Below are 25,882 nucleotides of genomic sequence, written 5' to 3' on the forward strand. Positions count from 1 at the left end.
AATTTGATGAAGGGGTGTAACAGAGACCTGTCCGTCTGCTGGAAATGACGAGACGGGCAACAACAACAACAATCAGAGAAGTTCATGTTCAGGGGTGGGTGGGAAACATTATATATACAGAGGACTTTATTTAAAAAGAAATATACAAAGATTAAAATAAAACAGGTTGTGCTGGCATCAGCAATTCATCTTCAAACCAAGACCATACACTGAAGGCAATTACAATAAGACAGAAAGAACAAAACAGACCCTGATGCCTCCTCTTTGGCCACGCTCAAACACCTTTATCATCGGGACAAGCTTAGTCCAAGCCAATGTCTCTAGTATCCATAGTCCATTAATAGATCACAAACAATACAAAGAAATATAGAGTGCACTTCATGAGGGCCAGTGTTGCTAAACATGTTCGTCAATTCAGGTTCACTGAAGGCTGGGCGTAGCTCTAGTATGTAAGACTGTGTTACGGCCAGGCACTATATGTCCAAAAGTATGCAGACATGGCTGATGAATTGCTGGCATGTGTATATTCTCCCCTAAAAGAGCAATGAATGTAGAATGGGATGTTCTAGAGTAGCCTAAAGTCACCATGCTCAAGTCCAAGGGTTAGTTAGATAGGGGGAACGCCCACAACAACGGGCTGTGGGGCAGTGGGGGTGACCAAACTCTTGTATTCCCAGAAAAGCATATGCTGTTTCTGCACTAGACTGGGGGGCCGCACCTGATTAATACAGTAGACATGTTAGATAAGAAGCTCTCTACAGATCTTTTGGACATAGACTGCCTCAAATATAGTAGATTTCTTCAAAAGGTTTAATGGGAAAATATCCGTTTAAGATAGAACAACTGTAGGCACACAGTACACAAGACACTGATCACTGCTAGACACAGGCAAAGCATCAGAGGACAACGTGACTACCTTATCATCTCTTTAGATTATACACATCATTTTCTCATTTCTGTGAAAACTGTGACTGCATATGTGTAAAATATGTTCTGTATGTTGCAATGCCCTGTGAAGGACTGGCGCCCCCTCCAGGGTGTGTTCCTGCCTTGTACCCAGTGATTCTGCACTCACTACAACCCTGAACTGGATAAGTGGTTACATACAATGAATGAACATATGTATGTTGTGAAAGAGGGATGCTCCATGATATAGGAGTCACGAAAGAAGTATATAAAATAAAATAAATTCAGCATTAGACAGATGCCTAGACCTGATTTAAAGCTGTGATTGGATGCCGTATTAAACCCTCTGTTCTGGTAATCCACACTTCATAAATATGTGATATTATGTGAATGTGTCCCCACTCAAAAAAAAAAATCATTATAATGAAACACACTTCCTGACAATTAGTAAAAGACCATAACCCTCAGGGTAATATCCCAAAAAAGCCTGTTCCATCCATGTTATGGCTGATTTGTTTATAGCCCAAGAACTGACAGTGGACACAGTGGACTCAGTTAGTGCGCAAATGCAATAACGACAGGATTATATAAAAATAAAATAATGAATCCCTGACGATTTACTCCATCCTTTTTCACATACTCATCCCAACGTAGTGGACTTCACATCTGAGGAAGTAACATCAACACCGAAAGATTGCTTTAAATTCCTTTAGTCTCTCTCAGTCCAAAAACACAGATTAAAAGACCTAGTTGTGATCTCATTGATTCCATGATAATGTGCAAATGTTGCAAAAACAATGGCGATCCTCTGAGGTCCATGACACCTGGGCTAAACCTTCAACTGTGAAGCTCAGAACACAAGGTTCTTTCTTGTGAATTTGTGTCATAACTACTCACAAACATCTCTTCATCCCAGTACAACAGAGTTGTAGTTAAAGCTTCAGGAATAAGTATGACATCATCTACCTTTTTTCTTTCTTCACAGTTTAGCAGCTGAGATGTAAACACAGATCTCAATCATAAATGAGTTTTAAAAATCCCACTTTTGGCCACAACTCTAGGACTGTGTCAGAGAGGTGGGGTTTTAAATTTTGGGAATCCCTGCCTTTATGTGTCGCACTAAATGCTCTGCAGGTCTGGAGCATCAGCAACTATTGTTGACATTAGGTTTGTTTTCCTAAACAGTAAGGCCCACAAGGAAATAGCTTTTTTGGATGTACAATAAGGTTAAGCATGAAGTGACCATCCAGGTGGATAAAAGACCACACACCTACTATCGGTGTAAATATACAAATTGAGTAATTAGCCTCATGCAAAACAATGACTGCTAGATTAGTTATGCACTTTTCAAATTAAATTAATATCATTGTACATTCTGTATAATGACAATAAAGATAATCTTATCTTAACAGTGATGACTACATCTGAATTTTCAAAATTTAGAAAATCAAATTGTAGACATGTCTGAACTCTACGGTCCACTAGAGTGTGCATACAGACTACTGCAACCAGCTACAAACACCATAACAATGGTGGACAAACAGTGCAAAGCACAAACACAGAATATTAAAAATAAATAAATAAAAAATAGCTCTGATAAAGAAGACAGTTCAGTAAATTTTTAACTCTACTCTCATACAGACTTAATGGAATAATGCTGTTAGCAGCTATTACAGAAACGAGCAGGATTGGTAACAGCTAGCTAATGTCACACACTGTGGTGAAATACAATGAGAAAAGTGTTGTTCACTGAGCTGAATATAGACAATAAGCACTTGTATATTAATTCTGAACTATGAATACACAAATTTCTCAAAACTCTCAAACCACACACACATATCTAACACAGCCTGGTTTTGAAACAGTATGATAACAATAAAATGACGATTTTGTGGTCTCTGGTGAAACCTGGTGGTGTGCGGTAGCCTGTAGCATTAAACAGATTTTTTCCTTTTTCGAATGGTGACTGAGACTTGAATAAAGCCCAAAGAGCTGAGGGATATTTATTTAGTTCTTCACTAACAGTACTGTTCATAGATCTTTATGAAGTAGGGAAAACACAAGACTAAAATGTGGATAACTAAACATAAGAGAAAGAACAAAATGGTTCCCTCTGAGGTTTTCAACATTCTTTACATACTTCACCCTAACACTATGTTAGCGAGTATAAATATTCAGAGATTTCCTGAGCCCTACAGAATTTAAGACCATACTTTTACTGTCACTCAGGGGTAATAATGATTAAAGGCCAATATACAAGTCCCTCATTTTTTTAGTTCCTGATTCCTTGTGTTCAGTCTCTGTAGGTTTAGATGATTTGTGATTAGGTCACATCATTGATTCTGGAGCTTTAGATTTTTGTTTTAGACCAGAAAGCCCCAGAAATTGAAGATAAGTGTTGCGCACACTCCAGTTCCTCTGCTGAGAGATACTGGAAGTTCTGAGAATGTTCCACCAACCACAGCTGACTTTCTCAGGACTGAGGGAGCTTCATAATATCAGTTTTGATATTTACATATTTCTTTCCTTTTTTCTCCCAATTTAGTCTCCATCAATTCCACCCAATAACTATAGTACTCCCCCAGTTTCACACACTGCCCTCAGTCTGGGAGAATGCAGACACATGCAGCCTTCCTCCAAGACACTTATTTGCAAATGGCTGATAACAAAACACCACTGGAAAGATAAACGCCTCAGAGAGGTACATTAGCTGACTGACCCCTTGCACTGACCATCACATTTTGTGATGATAGGGGGAGAGGAGAGTCTGTGCTCCACACTCAGAGGTTTAAAAAATCATCAGAGCCCAAACTGGCTATGTTCAGGTGATAGGGACAAAATAGCTGACCACCAAGGAACCACTGAGACACCATATATCAAAGTACCAACACTTTTCCTTGGTTACAGACACAGACACTGTTCTCACCTCTGACAACTGTAATAAGCACTATGCAAATACCCCTGCTGCAGATATTCAAATCACACAACCTTTGGCAGCACAGGTCCTCGTGTTTGGCAACAAAGCCTGCCAGCACTCACAACACTTTCACATAACCAGGGACACTGACAGTGGGAGAAAAGCTAAGGACCATTCTAAAGGGCCTGGCACTAACAGGGGGCCCCTACACACGAGGGGTGCACAGATCCCCTGAGGCAGCAAAGGTATGGCAGTCCCATAATACAAGACAAGATGTGAACATGGCTGTTTTTAAAAATGTGTAACTAGTGTTTAGAACAAAGCAGAGCAACAAACTAGAATCTGGTCTACAGAGCATTATTTTGGAATCTACATAATTCCCTATTAATTCCTTTAGCTTCTGAACCTGTCTAGACAGTTTCTATTGTGATCCCAGACCAAAGCAGTAGTGTTCTCCAGCCTTTCTCCAGAGCCAGACAGGACACCCAGTATCTCAGCCGCATCCCACTCTGCAGTCAGCTCTTAAAAAAAAAAATCATGCTTGAACCGCAGCTGTAGAGATCCAGTGATGTGATCCTTGAGTCCTACTGAAAGTGGAAGGTTATTCCCAGCCCTGTTAAAACCTGAAAGGTATTCCCAGTCCTGCTGAAAGCCAAAAGGTATTCCAAAGTGAGCTGCATGCCTGACAACAAACAGACCCCTGAATCGATATCTCAGATATCACTTAGTAGTTGGTGACGTGCACGAAAAGAATTCCAGGCCTCAGTTGTTATTTATGAGGAAAATCACTTGAAAATGGTCCCATTTGCAAAAGTTTCCAAATAGATATCTTTTGTCCTGGGTACAATTTGGTCCTCATGGTCTCATGGTATCTTGGAAAGTCTTAAGTTATTTAGCAACCAAAAGTATTTGTATTAATATTCTGTGTCATTTAAGATGTCATAATTACTGATAAAAAAATGCACATTTGATCAGCATCACAACATTTTACCACAGGAATTCAAAAGTGATTTTTTTTTTCCAAAATGCTGCTTTTCCAAACACTTTACCAACATTTAATCAATTGGTTTAGACCTGGAATTCTTAATACAACAGGGCATCCACTACAAATTGAACATGACTTCAGAGACCTGTGATAACTGATGGGTTTACAGGAGCTGGCACTTTTGCTGCCTACTGTCTCTATCATCAGAGCGAAAATCTTAAAAAGTGAAAGGACCATGACTCCTAGAACTGAAGAAATCTCTGCATGTATTTTGGGATCAAACTGACTCTAGGTTTCTATTTTTCAAGCAGTGAAAAAGAACCATGGGTCACATGCATAAATCAAAAATGAAGGTTTGCTCCTTTAACGTAAGCTCCATAAAATCTCTTCCATATTAGGGTCTTTACACACTGAGTGTGATTGGATTATCACATCTGATGGATTTGGTTTATCAGCTGAGGGATTGCTCACGTAGGTGTGGTTAGTTTGCGATCTGCTGATGTTATCCAAAACCAGCAGGAACATGGCCACAAACATCTGAGTTCCATACGAAAGATTCAGACTCAACAAGCTAAAGCTGTTAAAATTGTCCGTGTTCTGTTGACCTTTCCAGAATGAAAAATAGCTTAATCAATGTTTTTGTGATGTCATCTGGGTTGTTTTAGCATTTGGAGACACTTGGGCCATGCTTTTTTTTGTCACAGTATGCACACCTGTGTGTGTCATTTGCGTTCTGTGTGTAGCACCCTTTAAAAGTTACACTGCCAGTTTTTGACTGGTCTAAAGATTTATGGGCTTGTTCCCTGGACAGGGGAAAAGGACAGTCATGGACTATGACTAGGCTTAAACCCTGTCTGGAAATCTGGTCATAAATATATCCCTTGGGCATTTAAATACTTAAGCAGCTGCTTTTCTGGACATGGATTGGACCTACTCTGCACCCGTGATGAACTCCCATGGGAAATTCCTGTAAGATTCCTGCAGATCTAGGCTTCGCCTAGGTCTGTGAAACTATCCCTAGATCTTTTATGCACCTGGCCAAACATTTCCAAACTGCAGTGGTTTGACTGTTATATACTGGAGCTCAGTCCTGTTGATCACTGAGCAGATGGTGCTCTGCTTGGACAGGGCTTGTAGGCAGTGCGCCGTTGGCCTCAGGGAGGACGTTGATGCCCAGGTAACCTAGTAGGATGTCGGAGCGTCTGTGGGACAAACTCAAAATGTCCTCAGCCAGGGACTGTGTGGAAGTGAAGCGCACTTTATCATGGTCAAACATGTCCTTCAGGTACTGCACTATCTGTTGCTGAAGACAGAAGACAGATGAACTCATCAGAAAATGCATTCACAATCATCACAAATCAAATTCTAATAAATAAAGTATTCATGGAATGAAAGTTAAATAAAAAAAAAAAATTTAATATAATAAAAAGTTATATTTGACAGTGATTCCTGACTTAATATTATAATAATCGTTTGTTCAATCTGCACATACAGATCAGTGGAATTACACTATCATTCTATTGCAAATGAATTTCTGTGAAGAGAGAGAGAGATTACAACACTGAAGGAGATTAGAAAATGAGGTGGATTATGAGGTGATTTGGATCTAGACTTCGCTCTGATTACAAAAGTTATAATATCAGGTGTGCTGCTGGATGTGTGCTGCTCTTTTTTGTTCCAGGTGCTCCCACTAGAGGGTGCCTCAGTGGATTATTTAGATCTGCACATTCAAGATGGCAAAGGTTTTTACTATGGATGTGCACCAGCACATGCAGTGGCCAGAACACTAGAGGACCAACGTTTGGACTGTGGGAGGAAACTGGAACTCCCGAAGGAAATGAATGAAGGAAAGCATGGGTCCCCCTTTTGAATAAAAGTTCCTTCCAAGGTTTCTTCCTCCGGCTTTGAAGGTTTTTTTCTTGCAACGTTTGCCTTGGGCTTGCTCACCTGGGTTTATTAATTTAAATTTTGTTATAACTCTCAATTTCTGTAAAGCTGCTTTGTGACACCATCAGGTTGTAAAAAGCACTATAAAAATAAATTTGAATTGACAGCAAGAACACACCACACTAAAACACTGGCACAAGTAGAAGCTTCCACCAAGGACCCTGAGGCCCTGCAGTTGTGTGGTAACAACACCATCTGCACTGCCTTGCTGCCCAAAAGGGAATGTAATTTTTCTGTAGTTGTACAGCTTGACAAGGGGGTTGGTAACATTAGTAGATTACTACTACTACTACTACTCCTATTATTATTATCATCATCATCATTGCTTTCATTGTCTACTATTACTACTATGATTATATTAGTATGCGTAATCATAACAGCAGACTTATGTGATAGTACAGGGACCTTTGATCAATAATTTGAAGTTTGACCAGAGGAGGGTAGGTTCCCCTTTGTGAACTTTGGCTCCTCCCATGGTTTCTTACTTAGCTCTGAGGGAGCTTTACCTTGCCACTGTAGCCTCTAGCTTGCTCACTTGTGGGTTTTATGTTTCATATTAAAAAGCTTTTGTCTTTACAAGACAAAAGTTTGTATATGAAGTAATTTTGCAAGGCTGCTTTGTGACATCAGCTGTAAAATGTGCTATACAAATAAATTTAATTTGATTTGAATATTTTACCTTACATATTAACATATTAATAAAAAAATAGGCAGCAGATTTGTGCAGAATAAACTCAAAGGTGCGTGTCTTACCTTGAAAATGGTGCATACTTCACTGAGGTGCTGCCTGGGACCCAGAAATCCAAATGCCAGAACTGGACTCACATGCTCCGAAATGGCGTAGAAATGAGAAATGAAGCCATCTGGTACCTGAAAGAGACGAGGAACCACTTAACATTCAACGTGTGTTTTCTCTTCAGCGAAATCTGAAACAAGCATTGATAGATGTTAAATGTATTAAGAAAACTGAAGCAAAATCCTGAAACAAATTCAGATCGATACAGAAAGAACAAATATGTAAGAAAATATCCAAATTCTTATTTTGAAAGTGCTCATCTTAGGGTGTACAAATTCAAAAAATTCATCAAATTTATTTATTAAATTAACACTTAAAAAGAACAAAGCATTTGATAAAGAAATGTAATCAAATAAAATGTAACTATTAATATCAGAAATTATTCCGAACTCTTGAAAAGTAATGTACAGTGTGTGAGCCAATGAAAGGCAGTGATTTATTTATTTATTTTTCCAATGTAAAAAAACAAAACAAAACAAACTTACAAGCAGTAATCTTCTTTTAGCTTTCAGTACTGACCAACATGCTGTGGCTAAGGCCTGTGAGGGGAGATAGCAAAAAGGTATAGTTATTAGAGCCAAACAAAATAAAGCTGTGTAAGTAAGTAAACATTAATGGTTCATTAGTTCATAGATAGTGATCTGATTGGACGAGATGTCCCCTGAATGTTGATAAGGGAGGAAAACATCACTGGGTTCTTTTAACAAATTTGCACTGGGTAATGTTAAGAGTCTTGTCTGAGGACTTTTATTGGGGTAATGTATTGTGCTTTCCAGTAGGGAATTCTTCACAGAGAGCAGAAGTTCTACCCACTAAACTACCCTTTTACAACAGGGAACCAGTTCAGATCCCGCACCTTATTTTGAAATGTTCATCATACTAGAACCCGAAAGCTTCATTCCCAGCTGGAACCAAAGAATAGCAGGTTCTTCAACACAAACTGTGACAGAAGTCCATGGGGGTCTCAAGATAAAGCACTCCAGAGAGTACAGAGATTATTAAGAATTGGAGCAGCAGAGCTGGACAGTATAATTTATCAGCAGACACGTAATCCACTTTTCATTTTGAAAGAAGAAAAGAAAGAAATTCTAAAGGTTTATATATAAAAAAAAAAAACAGGAAATTGCTCAGTCAGTCAAACATGGGCTGGTTAGCTGAATAGCACAAAGGATCTAAGAATTCTGAAAAGTGCCAATTGAACAACCAGAGTTAATTTGGTTGGAAAGGGCTACCGCTACCAAGGGCGGACCACTCTCTGTACAGCATAGAGTCTCAAATACACTCCAGATTCAGAACCACTGTACTAAGTTGATTTAAATAAAGAGATATATCAGTTCACCGTCTCTTTAAAACTGTCAGATAGCCATCGGTTCCGCAGCACAGCGACCACCGAAGTCGGCGGGTTCTCCAGGTCCTCAAAAGCATCCATCAGAATAAAGTCCAGTACTATGTCAAAGAAGTTCATACACACCACCTGCACACAGATAACAAACATTAAAACACAAAGAACAGGTTGAACAGACAAAAGGCTTCAAACATGATAAAGAATTAATATATAACAAATACAATATATAAAAAAATAAGATTAAAAAGCATGTGTTATTTTTTTACGAATCACAGAATCTTCCATGTGTTACAAACACATGACCAGTTGAGAAAACTCAGTAATTCTTTATGAAAGTACAACAGCTAAACAAATTAAATACTGTACTGTCTCCATGAAGAAGTGTTATGAAAAGGAAAAAAAAATAAAAATAAACAGACAGACCCCTCGTCCCTCCAGCTCCATTTTAGTGGTAGGCCACGTCTCCTCTCTCTGGGTGTACAGCAACATATCCTGATAACTCTCGAGAAATGCCTTCGGACTCTAAACACACACATCGACAGTCATTAAAGGAGAAACAGTTTGTAATTCATTCAGAAAAAATCTCAGAGGTAAATTATTCTTTACAGTGCAGTATAAACAGCAAATGGCAGCAGCAGTAACTAAGGAAAGCAGTTTGAACACCATCATCTAGCGTTTCATTTTGCAGCTCATTTCCTATAAACGCTGATGCTCCTGCTAGGTTATGTTTAAAAAAACAAAATATCAAATTTTTACAGATCATCAAATAACCCAGAGATAAGAATTTTGTTTCTTTAATTTAGCACTGGAGTTCAAAATCTCCTGTTTCAAACAGACAAGTCAGGAGTAAATACATCTCTTCTGTAAATACAGTCCCACTCAGTCAACATCCAGGTCTCCTTTCTTGGCCACCTTAGCCAAGAGCTGTATGTGGCCTGAGTAAACGTGTGGAGATGTATTTACAGACAAAAATCTTAAGCTACATTTTAATTCTGATTTGCCCACACCAACATCCACTGACCACTCAGAAATGTGCAGCACCTAGGTCACACAAATGGCCACTCACGGTACTAGGGGCAACTAGGAGCAGGTTTTTCAATTGGAAAACACTCACCATTGGCAACAAATGCCAACATGAGTCTGTAGAACTGAATTCTTTGATGATTTTCATATTAGCGAGGAACTGTCTGTTTTTGTCATATCAAAGAAAAGGCATACATGTTAGTAAGTGATCACAAGAGCTGAACGTGTATTGATGAGTATTTTATATATAAATGAGTACTTTTCCTCAGTGTTTATAACCTTACCATAAGGTAAAACATTCATTCATTAATTCATTTTCTGTAACCGCTTATCCAGTTCAGGGTCGCGGTGAGTCCAGAGTCTACCTGGAATCATTGGGCGCAAGCCAGGAACACAACCTGGAGGGGGAGTCAGTCCTTCACATTCACTCACACACTCACATTTATAGACACATTTTGAGTCACCAATTCACCTACCAACTGTTTTTGGACTGTGGGAGGAAACCGGAGCACATGGATGAAATTCACATGGACACAGGGAGAACATATCAAGGCGGGAATACACCCTGGAAGGGGCACCAGTCCTTCACAGGGCTAAGGTAAAACATGTCAAATATTATTATTATTTTTTTTTATTTCAAAACATTCATTCATTGTCTGAAACTGCTTATCCATTTCAGGGTCACAGTGGGTGCAGAGCCTCCCTGGAATCACTGGGCGCAAGCCAGGAACACAACCTGGAGGGGGAGTCAGTCCTTAACATTCACTCACACACTCACATTTATAGACACATTTTGAGTCACCAATTCACCTACCAACTGTTTTTGGACTGTGGGAGGAAACCGGAGCACATGGATGAAATCCACGTGAACACAGGGAGAACACAATCTCCTCACAGACAGTCACCTGGAGCAGGGCTCAAACCCCCAATCCCAGAAGCTGTGTGACAGCAACACTACATGTCGCACCAATGAAAGACATGCTTCTTTTTTTTTCAGCTTAAATTGCAGCTTAAATTGTTCTGCCCAATATTGCTTTTTGCCACTGCAGCTGGTTAAGTCCTGCTTCTTGTTTCCTTGCCCTTGTAAGGGCTTATTTAACACACGTCATTTCAGTTCAAATTTAAATGTAACGGCCTTTAAGATGGAGCCAGAGGTTCCACTGAGGGGAATTGGCAAAGCGTGTGAAGGCAAGGTAAAAACCGAAATGACATGCAGGGTTACTGTTAGCCTCAGTCACTCGCACTCGTCTCGGCTGCAGGTGTGCTTGTCAAGAGGATGTAAACTGATCAAAAGTGTGCAGGTGTTTACCTTGTTGGCTTTGATCATGAGTCCACTGATCATCTGTTTCCCTGTCTCCATGAAGAAAGTCCTGTGTGTTTCATCCAACAGTAAGACCTACGCACAAACACACACACACACATTCAACAGAACTTATTGTCTGACACAAAAATGTACTTGTAATCACTGTGATTATATTGAACATTTATCAGGATGGAGTAGCAGCAGAGTGGGCAAAGCCTAGGCAAGCAGAGGTATTCACTTTATAAAAACAACCTCAACTGTGTACTTAAAATGTACATATGTCCCATGTGTTAATGTGTTAAGAGCAGATATATCTAACAAGCAAATGTTACTCTGTGTGTGTGTGTGTGTTTGTGTACTGACATGGAAAGCCTGTCGCACGCAGTGTAGCTTGGCCAGGAAGTCCTGATCACTGTAACACTCCAGCATCTCCGTCCTGTAGAGCACCCACAAAATACACACCCACACACAGTTTCAATATACTCCGACAAGAAAAAACATAACCTATTTAGTATTTACTATAACTTTTTGTCCACCCTTCAGTGATTTCATAAATATGTCCAATATGTGAGAATTTGACAGGGCAATGCTGTGTAGAATGTTAGTGTGTGTTAGATGTACACTACCTGAATGATCTACAGGCTACTTTCCCTTCCCTCACTGAACTCAGAGCCTCTTCATACAGAGCTGCAGGCCTAAGTGGCTGATACACCTCCTCCTGAGAGAATGCATCAAACAGCTGTGATAGAGAGAGAGAGAGAGAGAGAGAGAGAGAGAGAGAGAGAGAGAGAGAGAGAGAGAGAGAGAGAGAGACAAAGAAGAAAAGTGAGGTGGAGTAAGAGTGACTGGGGGAAAGGTGTGTGTGTGTGTGTGTGTGTGTGTGCATGCACGTATCCTGACCTCAGCCGCGGAGAAGAAAGAGTCTTCTGACGTTATGGTTATGGCATCATCGTCTTGAATGTGATGGGAGCTGCCCACTGTGGGAAGGATCAGTGTAGCTTCACTTTCTAAACCCATACCACAAGGACCAGGCATTAAACTCTGTCTCCCTTCATCTCCACTCAGTCAATAAATGTGTATTTGGACAGGCATATAAACTTTTACACAAGACCATATGCACATGTAAACTCACCCAAGTCAGCCAGTAGACTGTCTGGGGGGATAGTGCTGCCAAAATCCTCCTGCAGATGGTAAGCACGGTGAAGGAGTGTCTCCAGCTTCTCTGCAAATTTCCGATTATGAGTTTCCGGCTGCAGAAATCCCAGACACCTCAATTACTCACTTTAACTTGAACAAAAATGCTTGTTGTGAGAAACAGAATCTCCAGAGTATGATTATGTTGCACATACAGGAACCCAAGGCAGGAATGCCAGTCAATTTCACACATTCACCTAATGTAACGTGTGCTTATTTTTTGATGTGTTTTACCGTGAGTGTTGCCCCCTGCAGGGCAAGGCTGTTGCTGGCAGAAGCATCTGTCTGACCTCTGTGTCTGATGTTGAGAGCCAGCTCCCACTTCTGCAGCGCCTCTTCAAACAGCTCCATACCTGCACATTACAAACACAGCCTAATTTCACACATTCCTCTGTTATGTTAATCTATTTTACAAAAGTAAAACGGTGATATTTTACACTAAATTAACACTACATAACTATCAACATGCCCCTGGGCTAGAAGGGGGTGACATGACAGATGAGTAATTGAGTTCTAAAATTTTTCTGAGGTCCGGTTTTTAATTGCAGGAAAAATTACACAAGTTGAAAGAAACAGACTTGATCCTTTATGAAAACTCACTAGAATGTTGCCTTTAAATCTCAAACTGTAAACACTGAAGAGTTAAAGTTACCCATGATATACAGGCTTTCTGCGTTTGCGTCCTCTATGACCCCGGACTCCTCAGCCACAGGTTCTGTCTCCCATGCGGTCGCTGCAGCAGCTGGCTGATTTGGAGAGGACGGGAGTCGAGCCTGCAAATAAAAACAGGGTCAGTGACAGAACTAAATTTGTCAGAGCACTGAGTTTAGTGAAAGACAGCAGATATGTAGGCCTGCAATTTTCTCTGGGAAGGAGGGAGGATGGAAATATAAATCACAGTGGGCAATCACAATATAAAGTCAGGTGTCTCCTCATCATGGATGTGGAGCTGAACTTGGCCATGGTCCGGTTGACTCGTCACTGGTTTCTAAAATTAGACTGTTCCATGAGCCAGGGGACTACACGTCCCACTCAGGGGTGTTGTCTCCCTGCCAGCTAGGGAACTGTCTGTGTGTGTTGTGGAAGTCATAAAGAGTCCCTGTTTTGTTAAAAGAATTACTGTTACAGTGATATATATGTTATCATACTGAAGTGATGCTGTGCGAAGAGCTAGAGTGTTTGCTGGCGGCAAGTGATGAGATTCCACTCATCGTGTCATTGCTGCGAGTGCTGGGGCTCATCATCTGGCGTCCCGGAAATGGACCTGAAAAGACAAACCCACAAAGAGATTAATCTTACCCTGATAACAAAATCAGTCCTGAACAGGGTGTACTTTCCTATGGTGTTAGAGAACAAGAGCCCCAGCGCTTAGGCTCTGCTCTGATCCAAGTGCAAGTCTACCTTAAAGTATTATTTAAAGACATGATAACCAAAGATCACACTCTTGCATGAAACCAGGCTGCTGAGTAATCACAGAAAGAGACTTAGGATGAATTAAAAGGGCATTGTGTTGTTTTATCGCACAGCTGTTCTGTGTATTTTAATATTTTTCCCCCATCTCTAATACTCATCTTTTAACCAGAAACTCTTGCACAGCAGACTGCTGCAGCATGGCTGTAGAAGGTGAAAGTTCACAACACTATTAATGGTTACACCTTAAATTCAGGCAGAAGTTTCCTTTAACACAATGACAGAGACTGAGGTCTGTGTGAAAATCTAGACATACAGTATATTCAGGGAAAGTAGGTAAAAGCTTAAATGGGATTTCTCCACCAAACTATGTTTTAACAACTGTTTTCTGCTGCAGAGCAGGTTCGAGCAGGACCTGTGCAATGCAGAGTTGAGACAAAATCAGCTTGATTCGAAAAGTCCCCTGAATTAAAGTGCCTGGGGGTCACTAAATAGGTGGTCTTCTCAAGGGGGCAGTTGGTGGCATGGGCTGACATCCAGTTCTGGTGATGAGTTGGGCATAGTGAATGGAATCAGGTAAACACTGGAGATAGATTACTGAGGGACTCCTTTGGCGAGACAACATTTCTCTTCTTCTGACTCTCATTTTGGTTTGTTCACATCATTTGCGTCTCCTGTCCGTGGCTACACATTCAGCAAAAATCAGTGTTTACACAACGCACATCTCTGCAGAGCCGCAGAACACATGTCTGGGATTCTGAGAGACATTTACATGGATTCAGACATGTGAGGGATGTATGATAATGTGGAGGGCCTGGAGTTGGAGCCCCCTACCGATGGAGGGACTGGAGGCAGTGATGGAAGTAGAAGTGTGTGTCCTCACCCCTCTTCAGTGAAGCTGGTCTTCCGGTGCGGAGCAGATGTTCAGGAATGCCCACAGTTTTCACCTCACTCTTCTCTGCAACCTGTTTCCTTTTCCGCCCACGTCGCTTCAGCTGGTGAGCTGTCAGTGCCAGAGCGACACTGCCCAGAGCTGTCGCAAACAAGACCTTCTTCAGACTGGGAGTCAACCGCAGCTGAGAGAAGATAGACTGAGACACAGTGAGAGGGGAGACAGTGAAACAATGAGAAATATCAGGATCAGGGAGGGGGTGTTCCTCATTGGCTGCAGTAAAACCCTCTGCTCTACATGTAGGAACTTTACTCTATATGTAGGAACATTGTTGTGAGGATAGCAGAGGTACTGAGGTGGAGTACCATCACCCCTTGGTACTAGTTCTGCACACCCTAATGCCAGGGGGGTCTCTAGCACCCATCTAGCTTGGTACTGAGCATGTTGACCTTAGCTTGACTGTACCTTTCAAGGTGTTAATGCTTTCCAGTGGAGGTTATAGAAGCTGTGTGAAAACCTTAACAGTGGGTTCACTAAAAATAAACACTGATTTAAACTTATTAAGAAGGGCTGTCTGGATATTTTTGGATAAACAGTGGATATAAAAACACTCTAATTAAACCAAATTCTATATATCATATAAATGATCTCCTGTGGACACAAAGGAATGACAGCCAGTAAAAATATACTGAGTATATAGAGATGGGAGAAATATAGACATATTCACAATTTTAGACTCACAAGACTGAATTTAAAACTATTTAATAACTTAATAACAATGAACAAGTGTGGGTAAGCATTACATTACAGCTACGAGGCTGATAATATCTGACATATTGAGGGCTGACATAATTGCTTGTTTCTGATCAATGATGAGATAGTTTAAATAACAATGATTATTTTCTATAAATGAAGGTTCATGCCTTTGCTTATAAGCAAGACAACGACATTCTCGCTTTATTTCTGAGCACTGAATAGTTTTGTTCATGGTCATGTCCAATTAACACAGGTCCCCCTGACCCTCATAATGTGACCATTAACCTTCAGCTAAGTTTCAAAAGTGTTTACAAAAAATTGGGCAAGTTTGTAATCAATATTGCATGACAGAAAATTTGTTTGCAGTAGGCGTTCTCTAGTGTGTGTGTGTGTGTGTGTGTGTGTGTGTGTTAGTTATGGTAAGATAAGGCGAGGTTAGATGAGGCAAAGTTAAGGTGAAGAGTGTGTTCACTACGATTGTCATGACCCTGCTGAGACAACCCTTACACCCCCAGGTGTAAGGAGCCTTCATATATTCAAAGCCTAAATAATTCTTTTGACCTCTGAACATACACCATTTTATTTTTAAAGGCAGTATTTCTGACCATTGCAATGTAGCTGTGTTACTGTATGTTGAGTGTGTTTCAATTTTAATTGTGTAATACCTGGCCAAAGGTGGAGTAGAGGAACACAGGTATCTCAGCCACGGTCATGGCTAAGGCCTGCATGATGGACATGCCTTCTGAGCTTCTGATGGACATCTCAGCTCTGCCCCTCCCCAACTCCACACATCCACAGTCCTTTACTTCAGTCCAGGATCCAACAGAGACCAGGTTCAGATAGCCCTGAGCTCACCTTCAGGGTCAGCTAGAGTCCCTTACACCATTCCAGGATCCATCACAGTTCTGCACCACCATCCAGGGTCTGCCACAGTTCTGAAATCCAGTCCACAATCGGGGGAGACCTGAAATCTGGTCCAGGATCAGTTAGTTGCAACCATCCACGTCCAGGATCAGTCAGAGTTCTCTTCTCCAGTCCAGGATTTGCCAGCTCCAGCCACTCACATAACAATGGATTGGTCTCAACACAGTTGGGGTTAAAACTGACCCAGAGTCAAGTCTCCAGCTTCTTGCAGCTCACTGCTGGTCAGCGTTGTTCCCTGGGAAACAAGAGCATGAGGTTTATCAGACTGACCGGCTCTTTTGACACCTTTGCTTAAACAAACAGTGCAGAATGCTCACATTTCAACACAAAGGAAACATTGCTCAGCGAGAGTGTTCCTCTAAAGTTTCTCAGTACAATCTGACCTTCACTCTTGAAGAACACAGAAGCTTGGCCTGCACAAAAGAATTTCCCTAATTCCAATTACAATTAAATTTTTTTATATAGTGTGTGTAAATCCTTGATTTGAGTGGAGAGTGAAAAATACATGTTAGGCGGTGGAACGTCAGCAGTGCTGCAGGGACTCTAAGCCTTATTCTAACCATGAACTGCTTGTGGCAGAGCGAGGCACCCCCAGGCCTGTAGATACCGCTACCTTCCCCATTTCCTGTTCCTCCTGCTGTGAATCCTGTTGCTACCAGAAACAGAGAAGAAGGTGTTTGAAGGGGACATTCCAATAGAATATAAGGAACAATCCAGGATATGAGTCCTTTAATATAGTGAGGGTGCAAATCTACCCAGTTTTAGTCTGACCAAATTAATGCTCACCTTATCTCTTATCTAAATGAGTAGAGCTAAATCATGGTAAAGATGTGATCAGTGCAAGTGTCCACAGACTAAAATCCTATGTAGGAATGTAGAGGAACAGGCCAGCCAGGCTCGTCCAGGTGCAGAAAGTATTTGTCTCTGTGTCGCTAACAGAGCAAGCTCATGACTTACAGCCACCAGGGTCCTCTAAAAGCTAAAAGGACTGTTTTTGCACAGGGTCAGCTCTTCTGCCGCACTCCATGTCAGAAAGAAACATTGACATCCTCCTCTGCCCCTGGTGCTGTGTCCAAATTTTTAGTATTCTGTCTACTATATAGGCAGCACTCAGTTTCCATTCAGCAAGCCTTAAAATTCAGGGTTCCCCTTAAGCAAAGAAACTAACCGTGTGCCCCCTGTGAAGAAAGTAGGGCACATTGAAGATGACTGTGTACCCCGTGTAAGCAAAAGGTCCCTGGAAGCACACTATGTTCCCTTTGTGTAGGCAAGAGCCCAGGAATCAGTCTGTGTTGCCGCTGGGTAGGCAGGTAGGCAGAGAAGCATACTGTGTGCACCCGTTTAGGCAAAAGGGCCTAGGAAGTGGACAAGGGCTCAGGAGACTTAGCCAGTAAGGCGCAGAAAGTGGACTGTATACTCCCTGTCTAAACAGCTGGACACATGGAAGCAGATTTTGTGCTTCCAGTGTAGGCAGCAGGGGCTTGGAATCTGACATGTGTGCCCCTAATGAAGGCAAGAGGATGCATGCAGCAGACTGTGTGACCCCTGTATAGGCAGTAGGGCGTAGGACGTGGATGGTGTGGCCCCTGTGTATGCAGTTGGGCCCAGGAAGCTGCTACAGAGGCAGTAGGGCGCAGTGCTCTCATTGAGGACTGGGACGAACCCCTTGTCTTTATACAGCCAGCTAGCCAGATAGCAACATACAGCCTAGTCCACATTACTTGTGGTCGTTAAAACATAAGGGCTATTGAGCAGGATACAAAAACACTGCAGAACATTTAACTGTTCCCGAGAGTAAGAACAGAACTAAATCCACGGGGGTAAGTGTTTATACTCACTGTAGTCTTCCTCCGCTGCTGCTGCTCCAGAAGGACGTTCCCAGAGACGCCGCAGTACACACCACACCGTCACTTTCGATATGGGCTGTGCTATGCGCGACTGACAAGCATAACCGACCAATAGCGACGCTATCTCTGTACAAATGTCCCTATCGCATTCCTGATCGAGTGGGCGGGATGAATCAACTGTCCAATGTCATAAACCATACGGGGATGGAACTTTGATTCCGAATCGATTCTTTCGAATTTTCAGTTTCTACGAACAACCGACCCATTGAATCACTAAAAATTATTCTCATTCTCTCATACATTGGTGCAAAATCACAAAAATTTTGTGGAGACCTGTTCCTCCAGCATTTCTCCTGCAACTCAGGGCATTAACACAGAGTTTGTCCTTAGATGCAAGAAAACTGCCTTTTCTTCTGGGAAGGCTTTACACTCCTTTTGGAATGTTGCTATGGAGACATGTGCAGGTGCACAAGAGTCTTTTATGTTCATTTCATACTATTCTTCTGGATAATATACAAATAGTGCATGTGTCGAACATCTGTGTCGTGTCATCATCTCAGACCACAAAGTAGTTTCATCCTGATAGGATCTCCATGCTCATATTTGGCGCATGTGCCAAAATACACTTTGACTTTTGAACGTGAACGGTGAAATATTTATTTTATTCCCCAAAGCACTATGGAGACTTGAAAAAATCCTGTTAAGCTATTGATTCAGAGGAACCGATTCTTTCCAGAATCAAAAGCCATGCTTTTTTGAGTTTTTTCAAAAATTTTAACAATGTAAAGCCTACCTAAATACATGTTTGTTCACACTAATCTATTAAACGGTTTATTCTTGTTAGAACAGGCAATAAACGGCGAATATCGCCTGTTTCCATGTTTTCTCCCTGTGTTGCTGTTTTCCCGCTTATGCCGGAACTGAGGTTATGGACAGTGTGTTTTCACGGAGTGTAAACAGCAGCGCGCCGAGGCTGTGTAAGTATGGGGACCGTGCTTTTAAAGAGTTTATTCTTATTAGTGTTTTAGTGTGGTGTGTGTGGCTGCGTTGCGATGTTTGAGAGCGCAGTGTGTTTACTGCTGGATTGCGCTGGTGCTGCTACTGTTACGTTTGATGCAGCAGCAGCACTTTTCAGCACGGACACTGTATACACTCTATAGTCACAGTAATACATTATTATAGCGCTCTATATACACCGCATTATATTATTTTACAGTCCGTATACACGACATGACCATTACACTATACACATTGTTACATTATAGAGTATGCATTACACTCTAATACTCTATTATTCTGCTGAGCTATTCTATACACACAAAAAACGTACTGTACTACACTATTGCTTTCTATTACAGTCTCTCTCTCTCTCGATATATATATATATATATATATATATATATATATATATATATATATATATTACTGTACTACTCTAGTACTCTACTGTACTACCCCCTTTTACACTATTAGACACTATTTGCATGCTACATAAATTCTGATATACTATTAAAACACTAATAGTACAAACCTAATTGCTAGGACAGTTGTTATCAGACATTATCATGCATTGTCTTGTTTTCCTTTACCTGTTGTTACATTTCTATATGTTACTTTGTTTTTATTTTGTTTTATGTCATTGTATCTTGTTTGTCTCTGATGTTGGTCTGGTCTTTTTTGTAGGAGGGAGCCATGGTCATGCTGCAGGTTTCGGCAGGACATGAAGTCTCTGGTAAGATGCTCTTACTCTTAAAAAGCTTTGCTCTGATCGAACCTCAGGTCATCTCTGGATGTTGACAGATGTGAACAGTTGTGGTGCTCTGCCAGGGTTTTTGTGTTTTTTTGGACTTTTTGGGATTCTCCCAACATTAGTGAGCAGGTTTGCTATGAAAACTAGAAAGGGTTCTCTCTGTCCTCTCTTCTTGCAGAAGCTCCGCTGGCTCTGTGTCATCCTCCTCACCCTTTTTGTGATACTGTGGTACAGTCACATAACCAGAACAGGAGATGTTTCTTTCAAACATGGTCTCCATGGGTATGAGAGGGTTCCAGCTTCTGTGACCTCAGGTCTGCAGGTATGTTGTCTTTAATCCAGATTTCCCCAGAACTGTAGTTTTTGTTCTGGACCTACGAGGCTAATGAAGATAAAAATAGTCCACATTAATGTTTATGTTTGCAGTTATGACATTTAGAATATGCTGGTATCCGGGGCTACTTATACAAGGAGAGGATACTTGATCGTCATTCATTATACCATTGGTTGTCTATTTAAATCGATTAAAGTCTTTCTGTAATTACAGTAGTAGCTGCTTTATTGAATTGATGCTGAGCATGATGATAATTAGCAGTGTATAAGTTGCAGCATTGGCTTCAGAAATTTCCAGTGTTAAAATAAAGCTTAATATTTGGATAAATAACATTACTCTTTTAATGGTGGTTGTGTTGTGTTTACAGCACCTGGCGCTCCACTGTGGCCACTGTGCCGTGGTGTCCAGTTCCGGACACATGCGCGGTGGTGGGCGAGGTCATGAAATTGACGGACATGAGTGTGTGATCCGCATGAATGCGGCACCCACATGGGGCTTTGAGTTTGATGTGGGGAATCGGACGACCGTGCGCGTGGTCTCTCACACCAGCGTCCCACACCTGCTGCGAAATGAGGACACCTTCTTCACAAGAGAGGGTGCCACCAAGTATGTGGTGTGGGGTCCAGAGAGAAATATGAGGAAGGACGGAAAAGGCAAGGTGTTCAACGCACTGGTTAGAATTGCCCGGAAATTCCCCCACACACACATCTACATGGTCAGCAGGAAGAAGGTTCTGGACTGTGACCGTGTGTTCCAGGACGAGACAGGCAAAGACAGGTAAAACCACACGCAGATCTGGCAGGACTGCAGTTCTGAATGTTGAGGGAGGAGAATGTGCTGTTCCTTCACTCTCCCCACTCCTATTTCTCCTGCCAGTCCAAGGGTTCAGCCAGCTGACCTTCCAGTCTTAAGCCTGCTAACAGACAGCATCATACTGTTTGTTTGATATTAAAAGCTTTTGACTGTTAATGCAAATCAGCTCTCTGTCTCTGTGTGCCTCTATGTCTCTCATTCACTCTCTCTCTTTCTTTCTCTCTCTCTCTATCAGAATGAAGTCGGGTGCTTTTCTCAGTACAGGGTTTTTCACGATGATCCTGGCCATGGAGTTGTGTGATAGCATTAATGTTTACGGGATGATAGATGGTTCTTACTGTAGGTGAGTGGACAAAATCTAGTGCTAAAATATAATTAACCACATGTGTTTTACTCCAGACATAGTGCTAATGTAGCAGATAAGAGGTAGGAGTGATTCCTACATGTTTAACAATCATACAAAAAAAAAAAAGATGGTTCTACATGTGTTTTTGGTAAAGAAAATGGTTCTGTATAGAAACCTGAATATTTGAAGGACCTTTTGCATGATTAAAGGGTCCTTTGCATTGTGAAAGATTGACGTGGGAGGTGCTATAAATGATTCTATATAGCACCTTTTAGAAATTTGGTTCTACCCAAAAGAAGTTCCTCTATTGTTACATGCCTGAAATACTCAAATGAAGGTCATTTTTAAGTATGTGGTAATAGCAGCATGCTAATCACCACACTTGCCTCTAACAGCTGCTGTTCAGTAATCTCTAAAAGCCCTGGTTTCATTGTCACTGCCGCTGTATTTTACATCAATGAATGGGTGTTCAGACAGAATTCTTAGTAAAGGCTTCCTCACAGATCCACATCCTTTCAGACCCATGTGTATTGAATGGAGTTAAGTGTCTTCTCATAGTTCAATTATGGACACAAAACCTGTGAACAGGTGTGTTTAGGTGTGGATCCTCTTTCTATCCTCTCATATCTGTGTGTTTGTGTGCAGTACTCTGAACCACACCTCTGTGCCGTATCACTATTATGAGGCCTATCGTCTGGATGAGTGTGGGATGTACAGAGTGCATGAAAGAGCGCGGAAAGGCGGACACCGCTTCATCACAGAGAAAAACATCTACAGACGCTGGGCCTCACAGGGAAAGCTGAGCTTTACATACCCCACCTGGGTGCCACAGCAACAAGCCTGAGAGGTCTCACCTGGCACTTGATGCTTTAACCCTACATGGTTGCTATGGTAACACCCTCTGAACCCATCCCCCTACTGTTCTTGATCTCCACAAACTGGAATTAAATCAAGAGTCCTGTTGGATTTCGGTGATCGTCGTTAATGTTAGTCTGCATTAATGAGTTGTTTTGCGGCAGTGCTCCTGCGCCATGTTGATTTGCCAATGACCAGCTGCAGGCCATGCTTCGTGGTCAACAGCTATTGCCTTTTCTGCTTCTTTATTTGCACATTATTTAATTTTATTTTGCCTATTTTTTTCTTTCTACACTGTCAGAAAAGCTATCACTGTGGTGGTACCATCAAGGGTACACTCTCAGTACCTTAATTTGGGATCATAATTGTAACATATTTTATTATAATTTTAGATCTTAAAACTGTGTTGATTTCATACGCCCCATTTCACAATCAGGACTTAAGTTCTGTTTTTAACACAGATCTATAATTAAAGATTATGTTGTACCTTTAAAGGTACACTTAAACAGTTTGTACGTTTAGTGACAATAATGTACTTCCACCATACTTTTTTTTTTCTGAGAGTGTAAAGCCTTGCATCCTTCTTTGCTGCTGCTGTCACATTTTGTTCTGTTTTATAGTGATGCTTTTCTGTTTTAAATTCATTCTCTCAGGGCCAAGCACTGTCTTAGGCAGGAGATTAGGCCCCGAACATATGACATGGTTTTCTTTTAGAAATAAGTGAAAACACAGTCTACATTTGGATGTACATAATTGCTGTTTGCACAGTGCTGTGGAGGTAGAATACAGACTATATGAGGTTACATAAGGTTGCTCTCTATTGTCTGTGTTGGAGGCTAGGTTTTATTATTTATATGAGGTTACATGCATTACTAAGACATTACATGTGGCTGTGCAAGACTCTGGGGGGGTTGTATGACTCTTTGTGGAGCTATACATCAACATGAGAGGCGTTATTAGGTGCCAATGTGAGTGCGCATGGGGTTATGTGATTTTACAGGGGGCTGTGTGATAAATATATATATATAAACTAACATCACTACACTGGAAAGACTTTCTATTAAGAGGAGTGTCCAGCAATACTGACACAAAGTTCCTGTCCTCTATCAATGTAATGTATGGTTGATGACATTCATATAAAAATTGTATAACAGGTTGTTTATTGATACTATGATTAAGCACCCCAGGGGTCAGCTCTAACCACTACAAACTCTGCTCTGAATAAGCCCTCACACTCAAAAAAAACAAACAAACACTGCCCCCAACCAGAGAGAAAATCTTGTGCATCATTTCTACAGTGATATGAGAAATGGAGTGCACAGAGAGCTCTGATTATATTCTGATTTCACTCTGCAGCATGAATATACACATGCTGTGACTCCTCTATTACCAGTGTCTCACCAGTGGCTGGATTCACAACAGTGTCTTAAGAAAGATCTTAAATGTTTCTTATGCCTCTTTCATACAGTGCAGACTGGGAGATTTTCTACATCAAATCCTCTTAGAGCAGAAATGGAGCACATACTTTAGGCATTGTTTTCTGCTGGCTGTTTCCTTCACCTTCACTTCGTATTCTTATTTACTTACATTTTTTTACAATAATTGGATTCTTTTTATTCATTCATGTTGCTCTCAGCTGCTCTCGTAGCATGTATTTTAGGACACTTCATACATTTTTTAGGAAAGCCTTTGTGAATCCAGCTGTGATCAATTTCAATCAACTTTCAATTTTATTCCCACTCCACCACCACGAGTGAACGCCACCCTTCTAAAGAGCTTTATATGGAATGAAGATGATGAATATTATGTTGGAGTGTTGGGGCTTTTAGACTAATTTACCTAACAATACCCTTCAGAACTTCAGACGTTCACTTCCTATCACTAGAGTGTGACTTCAAAAAATGTCTCCAGGCCAGAGCCTTTAACACAAATCAATCCCTTACTAAAATTTAGGAAGACATTGGAATTCCTCTGTAAATGTAAATGTTAATCTGTATGTTTCATGTTTAAAGCTTCAGAACAATTCATTAATTTAATAAACGCCCTCTTTACTTCAGCAGGGTATTTCTGTAAGCCGTTTACATCTGTTGTCTGTAATTAACTTTCTTCTGTCAATTAAGCTGTGGTGTTCTCAGCTGTGTGTATACATACTCCAATCTGCCATAACATACATGGCCACCTCTTTGTTTCTCTATACACTGTTCTTTCTGTCAGCTCCACTTACCGTACAGGTGGACTCTGTAGTTCTACAATTACTGTAGTCTAGCTGTTGTTCTGCATATTATTTTGAGCCCATTTTTTTCTGCATTTTAATGGCCAGGACCACCACAGAACCAACGAGGTATTTGTGTTTAATAGAGTGGACATGAGATCTTTAATATTATAGCTAATGGGAGTATGTATAAAAATGTATATATGGTTTCAGGTGACTGAGTAGGCTTTGTGTAATGACTGCTCTGTAACTTTAATTTTATATACAGCCATCATTTGCTGGTGTCGTGGAATACTCCAGCGTTGTGACCTGTCTGTCTGCTGCCTCTGTGTTATAGAGTAAAGCAGTAATGCAGTTTTCAGTACCTGCCAAAAGTGTTTCCAGAAAGGATCTCCAGTGACAAACCACAAATGAAGAATCTCAGTGAGCCCTGGGCATTCATGACCCTGTCACCAGTCCACTGGTCATCCTTCAAAGGACAACTTTGGTCTGTACTGAAAACCGCTCACTTGGAACCCTACAAAAAGACTGTAACCAGATCATCAGTGATATTCTGTAATCTTGGGCTGATCGGCCTAATGCATATACGTAGCAGATGGACATTATTTTTAAAGTTGGTTGAATATTCAGTCATCAGTGATTGTACTTTCGCATGTTGCCAAGCTCTGTGCTTTGAGGAATTCTGTATTCCATGTTTCCAAATTTCTGTGGTGCCTAAATGCTGCCATTTAAAGTGCTTTAAGCTGCTGTTGTGTTTTATTATTTAAGCTCATCTTAATTTGCCATGAATTGAAATCAGATCTGTATTATGGATGAGTGTCTGGGGATTTGCTCTGAACTGTGTGTACGCTTTCACCTCTGTGTTCTGCAGTTATGATTTAATCTGAGGTGCATCTGCTGATCTGAGCTCTATGTTTCCCAATGGCTGCTGTACAGAGATGCTTGTGGGACCCTACATACAGAAACTCAGTTTTGAATTGTCTGAAATGGCATCTTTAAGCAGTGAACTGAATAAATTCTGGTTATAAGGATGTTTCTGTTGTCATTTTATTTGTGGCTGCAATTTCCTCAACCAACACATTTGTTGAAAAATGGAGAACTTTCACCCAACAGAGAAAATACTTGTGATTCAACACTATGGATGAATGGTATTATTGCAGAGTTAAAACACCAATAAACAACAGATTATATGAATATTGATTAAGTAGGTTGGAAATGCCTTCTTTCAGCCACTCCGTCAACATACAAAGGGTCTGGGTGTTGGGGCCTTTGATGCCATAAACCACATCTTATCACTGAGAGCTGGTCAGAGGAGCTGGAAGTAAGG

At 41.0% G+C, this 25,882-nt stretch overlaps 2 protein-coding genes across 5 annotated transcripts; one reads left to right on the plus strand and one right to left on the minus strand.

Annotated features, from left to right (window-relative positions):
- On the minus strand, positions 1-18,374 carry miga2 (mitoguardin 2). Of its 3 annotated transcripts, none has more exons than XM_066645563.1 (16): positions 18,237-18,374; positions 16,140-16,633; positions 14,710-14,917; positions 13,565-13,680; positions 13,069-13,189; positions 12,651-12,769; positions 12,355-12,472; positions 12,123-12,199; positions 11,849-11,961; positions 11,586-11,658; positions 11,229-11,315; positions 9,320-9,418; positions 8,891-9,025; positions 8,037-8,090; positions 7,509-7,625; positions 1-6,111 (listed from the first exon to the last, which is right to left on the minus strand). In XM_066645563.1, the coding sequence occupies exons 2-16, from the start codon at positions 16,233-16,235 to the stop codon at positions 5,893-5,895; spliced, it is 1,752 nt and encodes a 583-aa protein (XP_066501660.1). In that variant the 5' UTR covers positions 16,236-16,633; positions 18,237-18,374; the 3' UTR covers positions 1-5,892. The 3 variants fall into 3 exon arrangements, with proteins under 3 accessions (XP_066501660.1, XP_066501658.1, XP_066501659.1); XM_066645561.1 differs by having other exon boundaries at positions 12,123-12,229; XM_066645562.1 differs by lacking the exon at positions 18,237-18,374 and adding an exon at positions 17,567-17,673 and having other exon boundaries at positions 12,123-12,229.
- On the plus strand, positions 18,141-25,579 carry st6galnac4 (ST6 (alpha-N-acetyl-neuraminyl-2,3-beta-galactosyl-1,3)-N-acetylgalactosaminide alpha-2,6-sialyltransferase 4). 2 transcript variants are annotated; one of them, XM_066645575.1, is made up of 7 exons: positions 18,141-18,218; positions 19,090-19,222; positions 19,929-19,977; positions 20,174-20,317; positions 20,697-21,106; positions 21,378-21,485; positions 22,134-25,579. In XM_066645575.1, the coding sequence occupies exons 3-7, from the start codon at positions 19,966-19,968 to the stop codon at positions 22,330-22,332; spliced, it is 873 nt and encodes a 290-aa protein (XP_066501672.1). In that variant the 5' UTR covers positions 18,141-18,218; positions 19,090-19,222; positions 19,929-19,965; the 3' UTR covers positions 22,333-25,579. The 2 variants fall into 2 exon arrangements, with proteins under 2 accessions (XP_066501672.1, XP_066501674.1); XM_066645577.1 differs by having other exon boundaries at positions 18,151-18,218; positions 19,095-19,222.
- Positions 25,580-25,882: the final 303 nt, after the last annotated feature.

This window comes from Hoplias malabaricus, chromosome 15 (genome assembly GCF_029633855.1).
Source record: "Hoplias malabaricus isolate fHopMal1 chromosome 15, fHopMal1.hap1, whole genome shotgun sequence".
Taxonomy (NCBI): Eukaryota; Metazoa; Chordata; class Actinopteri; order Characiformes; family Erythrinidae; genus Hoplias; species Hoplias malabaricus.

Excerpts from the sequence above, each read along its gene's own strand:
- miga2 (XM_066645561.1), bottom strand. The coding sequence starts at position 16,235 with ATGTCCATCAGAAGCTCAGAAGGCATGTCCATCATGCAGGCCTTAGCC. Across the intron at positions 11,659-11,848 it reads GTAGCCTGTAGATCATTCAG|GACGGAGATGCTGGAGTGTT; the intron begins GTAGTGTACATC and ends GGTGCTCTACAG. Across the intron at positions 6,112-7,508 it reads AAGTATGCACCATTTTCAAG|CAACAGATAGTGCAGTACCT; the intron begins GTAAGACACGCA and ends TTCTGTCTTCAG.
- st6galnac4 (XM_066645575.1), top strand. Across the intron at positions 20,318-20,696 it reads CTGTGACCTCAGGTCTGCAG|CACCTGGCGCTCCACTGTGG; the intron begins GTATGTTGTCTT and ends TTGTGTTTACAG. Across the intron at positions 21,486-22,133 it reads ATAGATGGTTCTTACTGTAG|TACTCTGAACCACACCTCTG; the intron begins GTGAGTGGACAA and ends GTTTGTGTGCAG.